The following is a 15,656-nucleotide window of genomic DNA, read 5'->3' as shown; positions in this document are numbered from 1 at the left end:
CACAATGTTTTATACTATCAACAGCTCTCCATTGCTCGTTACCAAGTAAGTTTTTATGCTAACAATTATTTTGTGTAATTACCAATTGTGTCCACTGCCTTTAACCAATGTTTGTTTTTGTTCTAAGATAACTCTCCTACCTTTCTTCAAGACTTCCTCACTAATTCTTATTTATTATATACTAATGTTAACGTCCCGAGGGTTATTGGGTTGTTCCAGTTTCGGAATAAAATACAGTACAATACAATACAATTGTTTTTAAATAGAAGTTTACTTTACTCTGAAAGTAGGGTTTATTCAAAGACTTTTGCTGAGGCACATAAAAGTATCCCTCGAAAGTTACTCAACAATAATTACTGTCTTCACAGCTCATAGCAATTCTATGTTTGTATTTTTGTTGTTAATGCACAGACAGTGATAATGCACAGATAAAGATGACCAGAAATGACAATCTTACTTGAACATTGGCAGTTGCTCCCAAAATATTTGGCGGCACACCCTGTAAAAGAGCAGAAAACAATAGTGACGTGGGTAGAGGTCAAGATAATTGTAACATTTTATTTGATATTTCATTCCTTTTTTTTACTACTTATAGTTTCTTTTAAGCTACTTAAAGCCATTGGACCCTTTCGGTTCAGAAAAAAAAATTAAAGTTCACCGATTTACAAATAACTTACAGGGTTTACAGAAGGCAATGGTGAAAGACTTCTCTTGAAATATTATTCCATGAAATGCTTAACTTTTTGAGAAAACAGTAAAACAATATAAATTCTCGTTAACGAGAATTACGGATTTATTTTAAACACATGTCATGACACGGCGAAACGCGCGGAAACAAGGGTGGGTTTTTCCGTTGTTTTCTCCCGACTCCGATGACCGATTGAGCCAAAATTTTCACAGGCTTGTTATTTGATATAGAAGTTGTGGTACACAAAGTGTGGGCCTTGGACAACACTGTTTACCGAAAGGGTCCAATGGCTTTAAGCTTTAAACATCACTTAGGAGTGTTCCTGTTTAACTTTACTCTCAACTTTACTAGTTATAGTTTCTGTTACTTACCACCACCTCCTCCATTGTTGCATTCTCCTGTATCCTTCAGACACGCCCCTTGGTCTTGACAATGGCATGTTTGCTTACAGTCTGCACCGTACTTCCCATCTAGGCATTCTGGTAGGAAGTTAAAGGCAGTGGACACTATTGGTAATTACTCAAATAATTATTAGCATAAAACCTTACTTGGTAACGAGGAATGGGGCGAGGTTGATAAGTATAAAACATTGAGAAATGACTCCCTCTGAAGTGACGTAGTTTTTGAGAAAGAAGTAATTTTCAAACGAATTTGATTTTCGAGACCTCAAAATTAGATGGAGATCTCGAAATCAAGCATCTGAAAGCACACAACTTCATGTGACAAGGGTGTTTTTTCTTTCATAGTTATCTCGCAACTTCGATGGCCAATTGAGCTCAAATTTTCACAGGTTTGTTGTGTTATGCATATGTTGAGATACACCAAGTGAGAAGACTGGGGTGCGTGCCACTCGCGCAAACGACTCGCAACTGTTCGCGCAAACGTTTTTTTATCGTTTGAACGATTGGTGCGTATACGCGATGTCAACATGGCGGCGCCCTGAAATGAAGATGGCGTGCATCATACGTAGGTTTTTTTTTAACTTCGTTTTTGCTGCAATAGTCCTCTTTTTGACATCATTACATCAACTAATTAACTTTGTTATTCCAAATCTGCATTATCATCCACCGAAAATACAATGTAATTATGTTTGTGACAAAGAAATAATACCGTATGTTTGTCCGCCATTTTAAAAACCACTCGCCAACACCTCCGAAGTATGTTCGCCTAAAGTTGCCAACGTTCGCCAACGGTGGCAGCGAACAACTCGTTCCACTTGAAATTGTTGGCGAACGTGCGCAACTGTTCGCAACGTTTGCGCGAGTGGAACGCACCCCAGGTCTTTGACAATTACCAATAGTGTCCAGTGTCTTTAATAATGAAGAAACATGAATTGATCTGTTGAGATGGGTATCTTCCTAAATACTCTAGAATCAGAAAGAATATTTCTGGGGGTTCTGAGTTATCATTTTGTTCTGCTTTATGCAATGGCAGAGTGGTTTTGTGCATCGGACTCAAGTTCTGGTGGCTGAGTCATCAGGGTGGTGGGTTTGAATCCCGGTCACGACACTTGTGTCCTTGGGAAAGACTTTAAAGGAACACGTTGCCTTGGATCGGTCGAGTTGGTCTTTGAAAAGTGTTCTGTAACCGTTTGTTATAAAAATGCATATGGGTAGAAAGATGTTGTAAAAGTAGAATACAATGATCTACACAAATATGCCTCGAAATTGCGTGGTTTTCTTTTTACCTCGTCAACTAACACAATCGGCCATTTATGGGAGTCAAATTTTTGACTCCCATAATTGGCCGACCGTGAAAGGAAAACCGTGCAATTTTGAGTGATACTTGTGTGGATCATTATATTCTACTTTTAAAACATCTTTCTAACCAAATGCATTTCATAACAAACGGTTTCAAACGCTTTTTATAGACCAACTCGTCCGATCCAAGGCAACATGTTTCTTTAACTATAATTTATTCTATTCACACAGGGTGTATATTGGTAACTGCGGGCAGAGTTGGTTCTTGTGATCGAGTTAGCTTGGTGCGCTTTATATCTATTTTTGGGGGGAGCACAGGCTGTATACTTCACAGGGAGCTGATATGGTTTAAGGAACGACATAAACGGCCCAATGACCAGGGTGACCATGTTGGAGTGCCATGAATGACACTGAGTGACAGATTTGAGCGCAATATGAAGCCAGTGATATTATCATCGGTGCGAATGTCTTGGAATCAAGACTACGTCTTACCTTGCATACAGTCCAGTCCCATGTAGCCGGCAGCACACGAGCATCCATAAGGATCAAGAAGACAGAATAAATGACCCTGGCAGGCGTTGTGGTGTGGATCATGACTATCAGAACAGCCGTATTGAGCGTCTTTACCAAACACATGACGACCATGAACTGAAATGAAGATCATGTAGGATTTGAGGCATTGCATGGTGAGGTATCAATATATATTTGGTTTGCGGTAACACCATGTGTGTATCTACTTGCTAGGTAGTTTCTATTCTTTTGAGAACTTGTCTTGCTATATATTCTACTACAGTGGAGTATATTTTTCAGAATTTGGGAGACCTCTCAACTGCTGCAGAGTTTATTTTGGGGAAATTTTGAGATTCGTAAGTTCTGAAAAGAACTGTCCTGCTTACTAAACTACTTCCTGGGCCGGAAGGCAGGACATTTGCCAGGACTACTTCTTTTGATTATTTGGTTATAATCTTCAATGCCGCAGAGCGAGTTCGTAATTAAATTAGGCATCAGTAAAACATGATCACGTAAATGTTTCTTGTGTTTGACAATCAAGTTACCACAGCAATAAAAACAACAACTTGATGTAACAACTTCTCAAATTTCCAGAACAACTTCTTGAAGTACCTTTTCTGTCAAAAAAACTTGAAAACTGGAAACTGAAGCTATAATTTTGTATAATTTTTTTTTTATGCATTATTTGTAATTTCGTACCTTTTTCACAGTTATTTCCACTGAAACCCGGAGCACAGATACAGGTTCCTGTCCGATCATCACATATACCTCCATTGTAGCATTGATGACATGCACTCAAGCACATCGGACCCCACATCACCGACGGGCAAGCTGGAATAAATGTTAAGAACAACACAGAAACAACGCGAATAAAAACAGTTAATGCTTTTGTTTTTAAATAATTTGTACACATAAATTGCTATATATTGTGGAAGTGTTGTGGAAATGTTTCTGATTCGCAGTGTGGGTTCGAATCCCCCAGTCGTGTGAGACTTGTGTCCTTAAGCAAGACACTTAACCATGATGCTTGGTCTCGGATGGGACATAAAACCCTTGGCCCTGTGTGTTGTGTAGACACGTAAAAAAACCCAGTGCACTTATTGAAAAGAGAAGCCCCGGTGTTCCTGGTTTGATTGGCAGCATATTGTGCCACAGCATCTAGTAAAGCATTACATCGTGCTTTTAAGGAATAGGTGTCATACTTCAAAACATTGCTCCACATACCTTGCAGGACAAAATACCCAGTTACGTAAGAGCCTAGTATTATTATATTGATGAGGGTATCTACAATTAAATATTTGATTGATATGTAGAAACACCTTGCATTGACGGCCATTGTGGATGCCAAACAATGAAATGCGTGAAGATTACTATTGGCTGTGAGTCATGAGCAACGCCTACAAGATTCATCGTTTGTTATCAAAGATGGTGGCTAATTGTAATACACTAAATCCTACATTAGGAAGTTTATTATTTGGGGCAATAATATTGTTGAGGTGTCAAACAAACCTCGCACTATGAGTCTCATTATGCCGTGACGTTGTTGGTCTTCTTGGCCGTCCATGAAGCAGCTATATATCCCTTCATCTGGTTGGACAACACTTGGAATAGACACAGTGAGCTGATTGTTCCATCTATCTATTGTATCTCCATGATGCTTCCATCTGACGTTTACATTGGTCTGTGCGTTATATGATACCATTGTTAATGTGACCAACTCGCCTATATTTACTGTCAGTGTTCGCTGCTCAGGAAGAATATAGACATCGCCGTCTGAAATCAGAAAAGATAAACGACATCAAAGTTGCATCAATGGGTCACTGTTAAAAAACACATTTTTCTCACTCATAGCTTAATTTTATTATGTCTTAGGCCTTATAATCTTACCATTCTTAGGTAACAGTATAGTCTGTATCCTGGTTCTCCTTCCACTTTTAGACACCTCTGAGTAGAAGACACCCACCCTGTCTATCCCACCAGCCTGGGGTAATGTCAGAGACCTTGCTGCTCGGCCCAGTTTAGGATCATCTACTTCACTGGATCCTGCAGGAAGTCCAGTATTAGTTCCTCCTGTTATCAATTGTCTGCCAAATGAAACACTAGCCGTCAAGTCACTGCATCCTTTGTATGCTGTAATGGCTGCTTCATTGTCTTCAGTCTGACCAATCCGAGGAATGTTAGTCACAAGTGTAAAATCTATTCCCATACCTGTAGAAGCAACACAACAAAATCCATTGAACATTGTTCCCACTTTTAGTTTGAGGGTACAACTCAAATTTGTTGAATATGATCCAATAAGACAATATTTTAACAAGTGGTCAAGGTCTTGCACAAACAATGCGCCTTGTATCTTAGGTCCTGTGTGTATTGGACGTAACTCAACCATATTCTTGTAAAAATAATAGTTCTGACTTACATGTGGATACTTCGGAGTACAATACTTGTACCTCAGCCAATGACAGAATTGCGATACCGGGAATGTCGACGCTGACATACCGCGAGAATCTGGGTGGATCACACGTGAATTCAATCCAGGCATCTGATAAGGCTTGTTGTCTGGTTACTGGACTACCACACGCTGGGTTATCAATGACAACGTCACTCAGACCAGCCCTCACAACAGCTCCCACTAATCGTATCTCAATACTTTCTGCTAAAATAATAACAACAAAATTGATATGGGATTTGAGGCATTACCTGGTGAGGTATCAATCAGTTTGCGTTAACACGTTTGTAAATATTCTTGCTGTGTAGATTATGTTTTTTCGAGAACTTATCTCATATAAAATAAAGGTGAAGGTTTTTCGGAATTCGGGAGACTTCTCTACTAGTGCAGAGTAGCCTTCGAAACTCGGTAGAGTTCTCAGTTCTGAAATAGTTGTCAATGTTTAGCTTGCTCTATGCACTTCCATTTTACTTGGTTTATGATTCTGTATTAGGACTGAAAGTTATCATAGGCACGGTGCCTTCGTTTGGCTTCCCCGGGTCGACCCCCGTGTGTGGCGTTTTCTTTTTCCAGGACGAACGTGTGCAGATAATTACCCTCGTTCGTCCTAGAAAAAAAAAACGCCACACGCCAGGGTCGACCCAGGGAAGCTAAACGAATGCACCCATAAAGCAGCAATACTTAGTTCACAGATTTCATACAAAAAATGTGTAATACAATTTGCAATCCTCAAATACTTCATTTCCTCATATTTAGAGTCACCATGATTTTACATACAAAATGAAAACACATAGTTTAATAGATAGGCCTACTGTCGTATACAATTTACCGGTGCTTTCTCGGTTCCGAACTCTGATTTTGCCGAGACAATATTCCGCCACAAGATCCACCTTCCACCAAGGGTTCAATTCTCCGACTACAAGAAAAACAATCAAAAGTTTTAAACAATCAATGTCAGATTCTCAGGAAAGAACTAGTTGTTCATGTGTATACGCAATTAGGTATTGAAAACCTGCTGTGCCCAAACTTTTCAGGCAGGGATGGAGAAGAAGAAGAAGGGTGGTTCACAAGGGGGCCCTAATAATAAGGGGGGGATGAAAATCTTCAGAAAGTTGCCACAAATGAAGGTAGATGAATGTCTTATTAACTTGGTTTCGACATTAGTTTTGCAATTTGTGTGGATTTCCTTGAAATTTTGTACAGTAAATTTATATCGATTTACTTTACGTCCCTTGATGTTATTTTATTCAAGAAATATACCTAAATAAAGTGTAATTTCCTTGTGGGTGTTTGTGCACAGATTTAATTTCAAAACTTGATTAATCATAAGACAGTAGGCCTAAGAAGGGCCATCTGTACAAAGTGATGGTCTCAAATGCTACCATCATTGTTAGTTTCTGTTACCTAGAGACTCAATGTGATTTAAAAAAAAACTTATTTAACAAACTAAAAAAAAATCCCCAAAACTTCCTGGGTCAGAATAGATCCGTGCTTGAGTCAGTCTTCTCTTCTGTATCTCACCCGGATGTCAGAATTACTCTGATCCAAACTGGTCTGACGGAGAATCACAGTCTGAAAGTGAAACCGTGATTCCTCCAGTTAAGTTCGACCGATTAATGTTCCAACAACCTGATCTAAGACTTAAGAGCTTTAACTGTGCATAAAGACATAAAAGATTAGGAAATGCCGTGTACCTGTGAGGGTGAAGGTCGAACCTGACCAATCTCCATCTAGAGCTTTCGATGCAGAATGAACTAAATTTTGAGTTGAACTTTGACGACTCGGATTACCGGACAAAGAAAGAGCTACATCAAAAGCAAAAGAAATGGCAAAAAGAAGTGCACTTATCATAATAAAACATCAGGAATGAATAGTGATTCAATGTCATTTCGTCCAATCGAGAATACGGGGGAAAGTTCTTCATGTTTCAGGGCAGCAAAGCAATTGGGGAAGTATTGCCTTGGTTAATAAAAAGCATGGAACTTGTCACGCAGTCAGTGTAGAGAGAAATAGTTGGCGGTAGGGTCACACAATTCGAATTTTGAATAAAATGTAGGTAGAACAATATTCACTTTTCAATAAGGCTGCAATTGTTTATTCTACATAGATTTTTTTCATCTGCGATGGCCATGTAGAGCAGAACATGCGTTTCTCATTATATTCGCGGACGGTCGATGTGTGTCAACCCCCATGTCTCTACCATCGAATGCATGCTCTACATCTGGTGTTGACAGCAGCAGAGTGTGGGTTCGAATCCCGGTCCAGACACGTGTGCCTTTGAGCTAGGCATAAATGCTTTATACAAAGCTGGGAAGGTTCTGTTTGATCAGCAAGTCTGCATTCCAGTGGATGATACCCTTAATGTTGCCATATAATCGTAACCCTCCTCCGCCTTTGATTGAGAAGAGGTTGGGGATTATTGCAACCACTTGCCAACATACATGCAACCTTATCATGCTTTATAGTCCCAGAAAGGAGGAGGGTTAATACATTATCGTAACTAATACCTTAATAAAGGACTGAGGAAGGGGTAACCCATTTCAGCTCCAGGGGCCAATTTTATTTTAATAAAAACTTGTAAGCAGCCATTATGTGCTTACATATTACAGACCGTCCCTATTATTTTATAAGGTTAACTTTAAGTTTCAGGTAATTTGATAAGCAGCATTTCAAGATTTCATAATAAAGCTAGACCTTAGTTAGGGAGTTAGGCTTATCTGTAAGTGTTGATGAAGCTGACCAAGGAGACCTTTTAGAAAATTATTTAAATTGACGTTTCCTGTGGTCACATCTTGAACACGCTTAGTTGCGATAATTACGTAATCTTCCACACAACGGCATAAACAGTGAATCATGAATGTGCGGCAGGCAGGAAAGTTGTCTCCCCAGTCCATTTTCTTCCAAGTTCTGTTTACTTTATTAAAGTTGTCAAACAATGGGAAAAAAAACCTTTATAATTTATCTATGATGGAGAGGATTAACATTAAAACAAGAAGGCTTTCATTCACAATGTGGATAACTTTCCGTATGGCGCCACCACTTTTTCACTCATTTTTACAAAAAGGGATATCTCATTCACATTGAGGTAAATTAGATACTATATTATTTCATATCGAGTGAAAAAGTGGTGGCGCCATACGGAATCTTTTCACACAATGTTACATACTCACTCACTGCATACTCCTAGAACTATTTCGGTTTCGTCTGATATCGACAGCCGGACGAAACCTAAATAATTCTAGGAGTTCATTACATAACTCACCTCCTAAAACCATGTCTCCACTTCCACTTTCAGTGATTTCTTCAACCTTGACCTCGGCAAGCGCTAAGTTTGTTGTTGCGCCCGCATCGGTTGGAATATCAAAACTCACGTAGCGAGCGATGGCGATCGGGTCTACAGCTAAATCAAAAGTCAATGCCTGTGCAGCTTGCGCCCATGTTACTGGAGATCCAATCATTGCGTTCTGGAGATGTTGTGAACTCAAACCAACCCGTAGTACAGCATTGAAATTATTTCTGCCATCTGCAGTTTAAATAAAAAGCAACAAGTCAAGGAAAAATGCTATGCTGAGGAAAGCACCCCATTACGTCAGATTAACCCGCTCGTAGTACAGCATTCACATTATTTTTGGAATCTACAATTCAAAGACGCATAATAAATAAAGGCCATACACGGTCCTGATGTAAATAAACATTCGGTAGTAAATCCCCGCGGCGTGACCGGTGCCACAGAGTAGGCCGGTACGGTCGCTTGTAATTATGTCCTATCCGGAGGACATTAATTGCATGCAATAATGTCCGCCGGACGGTTTTACATAGCAGTTGTGTCCGCCCGCCCGTGCAAAACCGTCCTTGCAGTAAATTATACGCCCTTGGCTTGGATGACGGAACACGTACATGATTGTTTGGTATGTACATGTTTCGGTAATTGCCAAAGACAAGTGTTCTCACTTGGTGCATTCCATCATAACAATAAAACAACAAACATGTGAAAATTTTGGCTCAATTGCACATCGAAGTTGCGAGAACTGATGAAAGAAAAAACAGCCTTGTTGAACGAATTTATGTGCCTTTATAGATTGGAATAAAATACTTCTAGCTAGAAATCTTTTAATATTTTAGTAAGAAATTACCTCTTTCCCAAAAACTACGTTGCTTCAGAGGGAGTCGTTCCCATAAAGTTTTATATAATCAACGGTTCTCCATTATTCGTTACCAAGTCAGTTTTTAAGTTGATATTTGTTTTGAGTAATAACCAAACGTGTACCTTCCATTTAAACACAATAAACTATTCTCTACGATAGAGGAAATTTGTTGTATCGCCAATAAACTGGACCAAAGTGACCCAACGTGTGAGGGCGCTCGTGTAAGCGTGGAGTCGGAGACCACTCACCAAACTCAACTCTGTTTGTCAGAGTCACCGACTTGAGGCAGTAGGTATCTCCAAGATCCACTTTCCACCAAGGGTTGGCTGTGTGTGCTGAAAGAGAGTACGGCTTAGTTAATGGTCAATCTTTTAATTGACTTTTTTTGTTTGAATGGTGTGTTTCTGAATATTATTATAGTCTGTCAAATCCAAGGAAAAAATCACAAAAACTTTTGTAAAGAAGTTCCATGCTGTTTTATAATAGACGTTTGAGGAAAACCCCGAATATAGAAGAGGGAAACCCACGCAGCCAGGTAGTGACTAAAGACCTGTATTCAGTCCCATTCTCGTCCATCGAATAACAATAATGAATGCGTATAAAAACTAGCAAAAGATTAATAAGAACGACCGGAACTATTTTGTTCTTCCAGCCTCGGATTGGTAACATTGATATCAATGGGAAATTTTCAAGATGGATGCACAATGATAAAAGGTCTATAAGCATTACTGCACGGCACTGGTTGGAGATGCCAGCTGCTCAAAAAAACTAATAAAAAGGACTCTCACGGAATAATTGGGAGTTTAGTCACGTCTTTAGGTTGAAAACTCAACCGGGGTCCACACAGAGTGAAGAAACCACTGAACCAACCTCAGCCTACTATCAGGCATTCCTGTATGATCACGTATAGTATAGTAATAGTATTTTATGTTGTTTGTCTGTCAATAGGTTAAGGCATAAAAGCCTCTGCTTCACCCTAACCTAATAATGTTACCCTACATTAAGGTGTAAGCTTCATAATAAAATAATGTAACTACCTAAATCATTGTGAACTTTCATATCCTAAAGATACTACATAAACTGTAAACTACTCATAATTTGAATATAGTTGTCAAAGTTTGTAAAATGTGTAAGTGTACACGAAGGGCAGCAATAGACCTTTTCGCAAAAATACCGGGGCGCGCGCGTAAAGCTTGGAATTAGGTGCATTGTGGTCTAGCTGGTATCCAAATTTGATCATATATATCCCACGATGCACCTCATTCAACAGTCTGCGCTTGCGCATTGGTATTTGCGATAAGGTCTATGAAATAAAATTGTGTGCAAATACAATATCACACACACAAAACGCACAAACGCACTTTTGGTAATATTGTTCCCACTAGAAGCTAAAGTGACCACCACATTCAAGTTAAAGAAATGTTCACTTGTCTATGCTTAACAATTTTGATTAATTTCTTCCGACTTTTCTAGTTCGTGCAATATCCTTGCTCAATATCCAAACATAATTAGAATATTATTGAACAAACTTACCTGAGATGGCTGTTGTGTCACGATCCCCATCTACAGCTTTATCAGGCATATAGATCCTTAGATTATTATATGTAGTGCTTTGGCTGGTAAGACTGCCGTCCAGTTCCACAGCAACACCTGGTGACAGTCAATTGTAAATCTTTTGTTCAAAGATGCATGTCAGATTTTTGGCTGATTTGACCCAAATTTTTTGATTTAAAATTCAATAGGTATTTTGATGGGGTCGAGAAAGTTACAAGCTTTCATCTGAGCCATTGCTCGAAAAAGTCCGCCAATTATTAGTAGCAGTGAAATAAAGTGCTCAAAATTAGTTTTTTGTAATTTTTGTCATGGTTCCTGACCATTGAAAGTAAAAGTTAAACTTTTGTTTTCGTTTAGAGCGGGTGATACTCTTTGAAATACATTCACTCAAAACAATTTTTTTTGTTTAATGTTTGGGGCCAAAAAGCTGACATAGCATATTTAAAGGGAGGTACACGTTTGGTAATTACTCGAAACAAATGTTAACTTAAAAACCGACTTGGCAACGAGACTGTTGATGGTATAACACATTGTGAGAAACGGCGCCCTCTGAAGTAACGTAGTTTTTGAGGAAGAGGTAATTTCTCACTAAATTAGATTTTGAGGTCTCGAAATCAAGCATCTCGAAATCAAGCACACAACTTCGTGTGACAAAGGTGTTTTTTCTTTCATTATTATCTCGCAACTTCGACAACCTATTGAGCTCAAATTTCACAGCAAGCTTGTTATTTTATGGTTATGTTGGGATACACTAAGTGAAAAGACTGGTTTTTGACAACTACCAAAGGTTTACCTTCCCTTTAAAGGCAGTGGACACTATTGGTAATTACTCAAAATAATTTTTTAGCATAAAACCTTACTTGGTAAACGATTAATGGGGAGCTGTTGATAGTATAAAACATTGTGACAAACGGCTCCCTCTGGAGTAAAGTAGTTTTTGAGAAAGAATTGATTTTTCACGAATTTGATTTGGAGACATCGGAATTAGATTTTGAGTTCTCGAAATCAAGCATCTGAAAGCACACAACTTCGTGTGACCATGGTGCGACAAGGTTTTTTTTCTTTCATTATTATCTCGCAACCTCCACGACCAATTGGGCTCAAATTTCAACATGTTTGTTATTTTATGCAAATGATGAGATACACCAAGTGAGAAGACTGTTCTTCACACTTACCTTTAGCGTCCAGTGTCTTTTAGATTATTTATAATATAATAAAAAATTATTATTATTATATTAATAATTGTCTTATTTTGTGTTATTATTTTGGGGATTTATGTTTTATTATTATCTCTTACGGCGTTGCCACACAGCAGGCAACTCTGGGGCACGCAACTCTGCGTCCCGCCCGGAGAAAATGATAAACAAACTTTGACTGTGAATGGGCTTAAAGACTCCATCATAAACCCAGGTCAAAACTCAAAAATGTGCAGGATACCAGGCAAACGTACACACAATTGTAAACACAACGCTTTTGACATTACAAGGTGTGCATTGTACCTGTGTTTTATAAAAATTGGTTTATTGCAACAACAACAAAACACATCGCAGCCTTCCCAAGAAAGAACTGAATAACATGACATTGCCATTTTTAAAACACTCGGAGGTAGCAATGTTGAAATTTAGAAAAACAGACTACTACTAAAAATACAGAAACGCACACAAGTCAAGTTGTTGAATGGGTGAATAGTTTTGGAGGTTTTAATGTGAAGGGGTTTAGAGATGCGGTGCTGCAACGGAAAATATTCGGTCACCCCAGGTGCGCTGCGATTTCGACTTCGTGATGAAGAAGATATTTATTTATGCAAAAGAAGGTTGTGATATAGAAGATTTTGCACTGTAAAAAATTCCGGGTCAAATATGACTCGAAGTCCCGTTGATTTCCGGGTCGTTGACTAGGAAACTGGCTAAAAATTACAAAGAAATGGTTCAAACTGACATAGAATCTTAGGAAAAGTCTTCTTTTTTTTAAAGTCAGTTTCCGGGTCAACTTGACCCGGAAAAGGTCAGGGCTCAACGGGACTCTGAATCTGGTTCTATTCTGACCCGGTCGTTTTTTAAGCCATTGGACACTTTCGGTAAACAGTATTGTCCAAAGGCCCACTCTTCGTGTATCACAACTTATAAAATATGAAATAACAAACCTGTGAAATTTTAGGCTCGATCGGTTATCGGAGTCGGAAGAAATTAACGGGAAAACCCACCCTTGCTTTCGCACGTTTCGCCGTGTCATGACATTGTTTAAATAAATCCATAATTCTCGATATCGAGAATTGATAATTGTTTTAATGTTTTTTCAAAAAGTAAAGCATTTCATGGAATAATATTTAAAGAGAAGTCTTTTACCATAACCTTCTGTAAACCATGTAAGTTATTTGTAAATCTGTGAACTTTTATTTTTTGTTCTGTTCCGAAAGATGGCTTTAAGATGCACTCGTCATAAATTATATCACCATTTTATGCCTAACTCATTGAAACATTCATGATTCGCTGCTGTGTTCATCAACTGGTTGGTTTTATACATTATTGTTATACACTTTCATTTTATTACACCTCTATGGAGGCAAGTGACACAAGAAGACAAGGTTTCAAGTTCTTCACTGTCGTTTGAAGAAATGTGGTCTATTAGGGACTTGAAGGCACTGTGAACACTATTGGTAATTACTCAAAATAATTGTTAGCATACAAACTTCTTACTTGGTAACGAGAAATTTTGAGCTATTCGTATTATAAAACATTGTGAGAAACGGCTCCATCTCTGTAGTAACGTCGTTTTGGAGAAAGAAATAAATTTAAATTGACTTCGAGACCTCAGCCGAGATCTCGAAATTTAAGCATCCAAATGCACAAAACTTGAGCGGCAATTGGATTTTCTTCCACTATATCTATATCTCACAACTTCGACAACCAATTGAGTTCAATTTTCGACAAGTTTGTTATTTTTTGCACATTATTTTAAGACAGACCTAGTGAGAAGACTGGTCTTTGCAACGGAAAATGTAAAATGAAAAATAAATTCCACTATAAATGTAGGCCTATTTCGTCTTCGCTTGTCCAAACAGATCTGCACATTGTCTACTCACCGGTGTGTAGATACAAACAAACACAAGTAATTACTGACAACTCAAGACTGTAGAATAATGACGACATCATGACGTTATAGTGTTCTTGTCATCATTGAAATAATAAATCCACTCGGAGCAGCCTGGACGCCAGTATTATAAGAAGACAAGTTTGCTGTAAGTGTTTCTTCACCGCATCGTGTTAAAAGCGCGGACTGCTGGGCCTACAGCGAGTCGACTGTATGTGAAGGTGAAATCATCAAAGTAGAATGAACACCGTAGCTCCTTGTGTGTAGGGCTTACATGTTTTTATCAGTGTCCGGAACCTCAACGCACTGTTTACATGTACATGTACTGTGGCACCCATCATAGTACAATAGGAACTTCCTGGTAGGTCTACCTCTTCAGTAGGCAACAGGTATAAGCATTGTTCAGGCCTTGAGAACATTTATGATTATCACGATGTGGCGTTTCTTTTTGTTCGGCTTCATGACAAACACTTAAAGGCACTGGATACTATTGTTAATTGCTTCTAACAATTTAGCATAAAAACTTACTTGTTAGCGATCAATATGGAGAGATGTTGATACTATCAAACATTGTGAGAAACGCCTCCATCTGAAGTAACGTCGTTTCCGAGAAAGAAGTTATTTCTCACTAAAATATTTGAATTCGATTTCGAGACCCCAGAACTTGATTTTGAAGTCTCCAATCATTGCGAGAATTCTTTCATTGTTATCTCGCATCTCCGACAACCAATTGAGTTCAAATTTTCACAGGTTTGTTATTTTGTGCATATCTTTTTATGTTGAGATACACCAAGTGAGAAGACTGGATGACAATTACCGAATGTGTCTTTAAAGATCAAATTGCTTATTTCAGTCTTTCAAGATCAAAATGTTAATCTGGGACCCTTTTAAAACTTGTGTGTGATAATAATTGTTTACAAATAGATTGTGGAAGTTTAAATTTTCTCTGTCTGCAATGTTCATGTCCTTATCAAGTTGTTTTCTACTGTGAAACCGCATTCTTTCTTGCAGCGACTTTAGTAGGATAGAAGTTTGCCCAACGAATAGATAAAACAATGCAAATGTGTTTTTAAAGGCAGTGGACACTATTGGTAATTAATCAAAATAATTATTAGCATGAAACCTTATTTGGTAATGAGTAAAGGGGAGATGTTGATAGTATAAACATTGTGATAAACGGCTCCCTATGAGGTGACATAGTTTTTTGAGAAAGAAATAATTTTCCACGAATTTGATTTTGAGACCTCAGATTTAGAATTTTGAGGTCTCGAAATAAACTAAATCTAAAATCACACAATTTCGCTTGACAAGGGTGTTTTTTCTTTCATGTATCTCGCAACTTTGATGACCGATTGAGCTCAAAATTTCACAGGTTTGTTTTTTTATGTATGTTGAGATACATCAAGTGAGAAGACTGGTCTTTGACAATTACCAATAGTGCCCAGTGTCTTTAAACGAGCTTCGCATACTGTACAAACACAAATACATTATAGCATGTTGTGTGACACCACATACAAAAAAAC

General features: G+C 38.3%; 1 protein-coding gene across 2 annotated transcripts in view; it reads right to left on the bottom strand.

The window, feature by feature from the left end:
* Positions 1-14,353, bottom strand: part of LOC117297859 (receptor-type tyrosine-protein phosphatase T-like) — a 51,659-nt gene extending 37,306 nt beyond the window's left edge. The window contains exons 1-13 of one of the 2 annotated variants that reach the window (XM_033781023.1): positions 14,126-14,353; positions 11,023-11,139; positions 9,738-9,824; positions 8,607-8,867; positions 7,039-7,149; positions 6,174-6,260; positions 5,315-5,551; positions 4,786-5,106; positions 4,408-4,671; positions 3,598-3,729; positions 2,881-3,036; positions 1,060-1,167; positions 458-499 (exon numbers count right to left, since the gene is read on the bottom strand). In XM_033781023.1, coding sequence (XP_033636914.1) covers positions 458-499; positions 1,060-1,167; positions 2,881-3,036; positions 3,598-3,729; positions 4,408-4,671; positions 4,786-5,106; positions 5,315-5,551; positions 6,174-6,260; positions 7,039-7,149; positions 8,607-8,867; positions 9,738-9,824; positions 11,023-11,139; positions 14,126-14,195 — 1,993 coding nt within the window. In that variant the 5' untranslated portion in view covers positions 14,196-14,353. The remainder of the gene's footprint in view (positions 1-457; positions 500-1,059; positions 1,168-2,880; positions 3,037-3,597; positions 3,730-4,407; positions 4,672-4,785; positions 5,107-5,314; positions 5,552-6,173; positions 6,261-7,038; positions 7,150-8,606; positions 8,868-9,737; positions 9,825-11,022; positions 11,140-14,125) is intronic. The other variant, XM_033781024.1, reaches the window with a different exon arrangement.
* Positions 14,354-15,656: the final 1,303 nt, after the last annotated feature.

This window comes from Asterias rubens, chromosome 12, assembly GCF_902459465.1.
Source record: "Asterias rubens chromosome 12, eAstRub1.3, whole genome shotgun sequence".
In the NCBI taxonomy this organism is placed as follows: Eukaryota; Metazoa; Echinodermata; class Asteroidea; order Forcipulatida; family Asteriidae; genus Asterias; species Asterias rubens.
The sequence above is the reverse complement of the archived record's forward strand: the minus strand, read 5'-3'. Positions and strand labels throughout refer to the sequence as shown.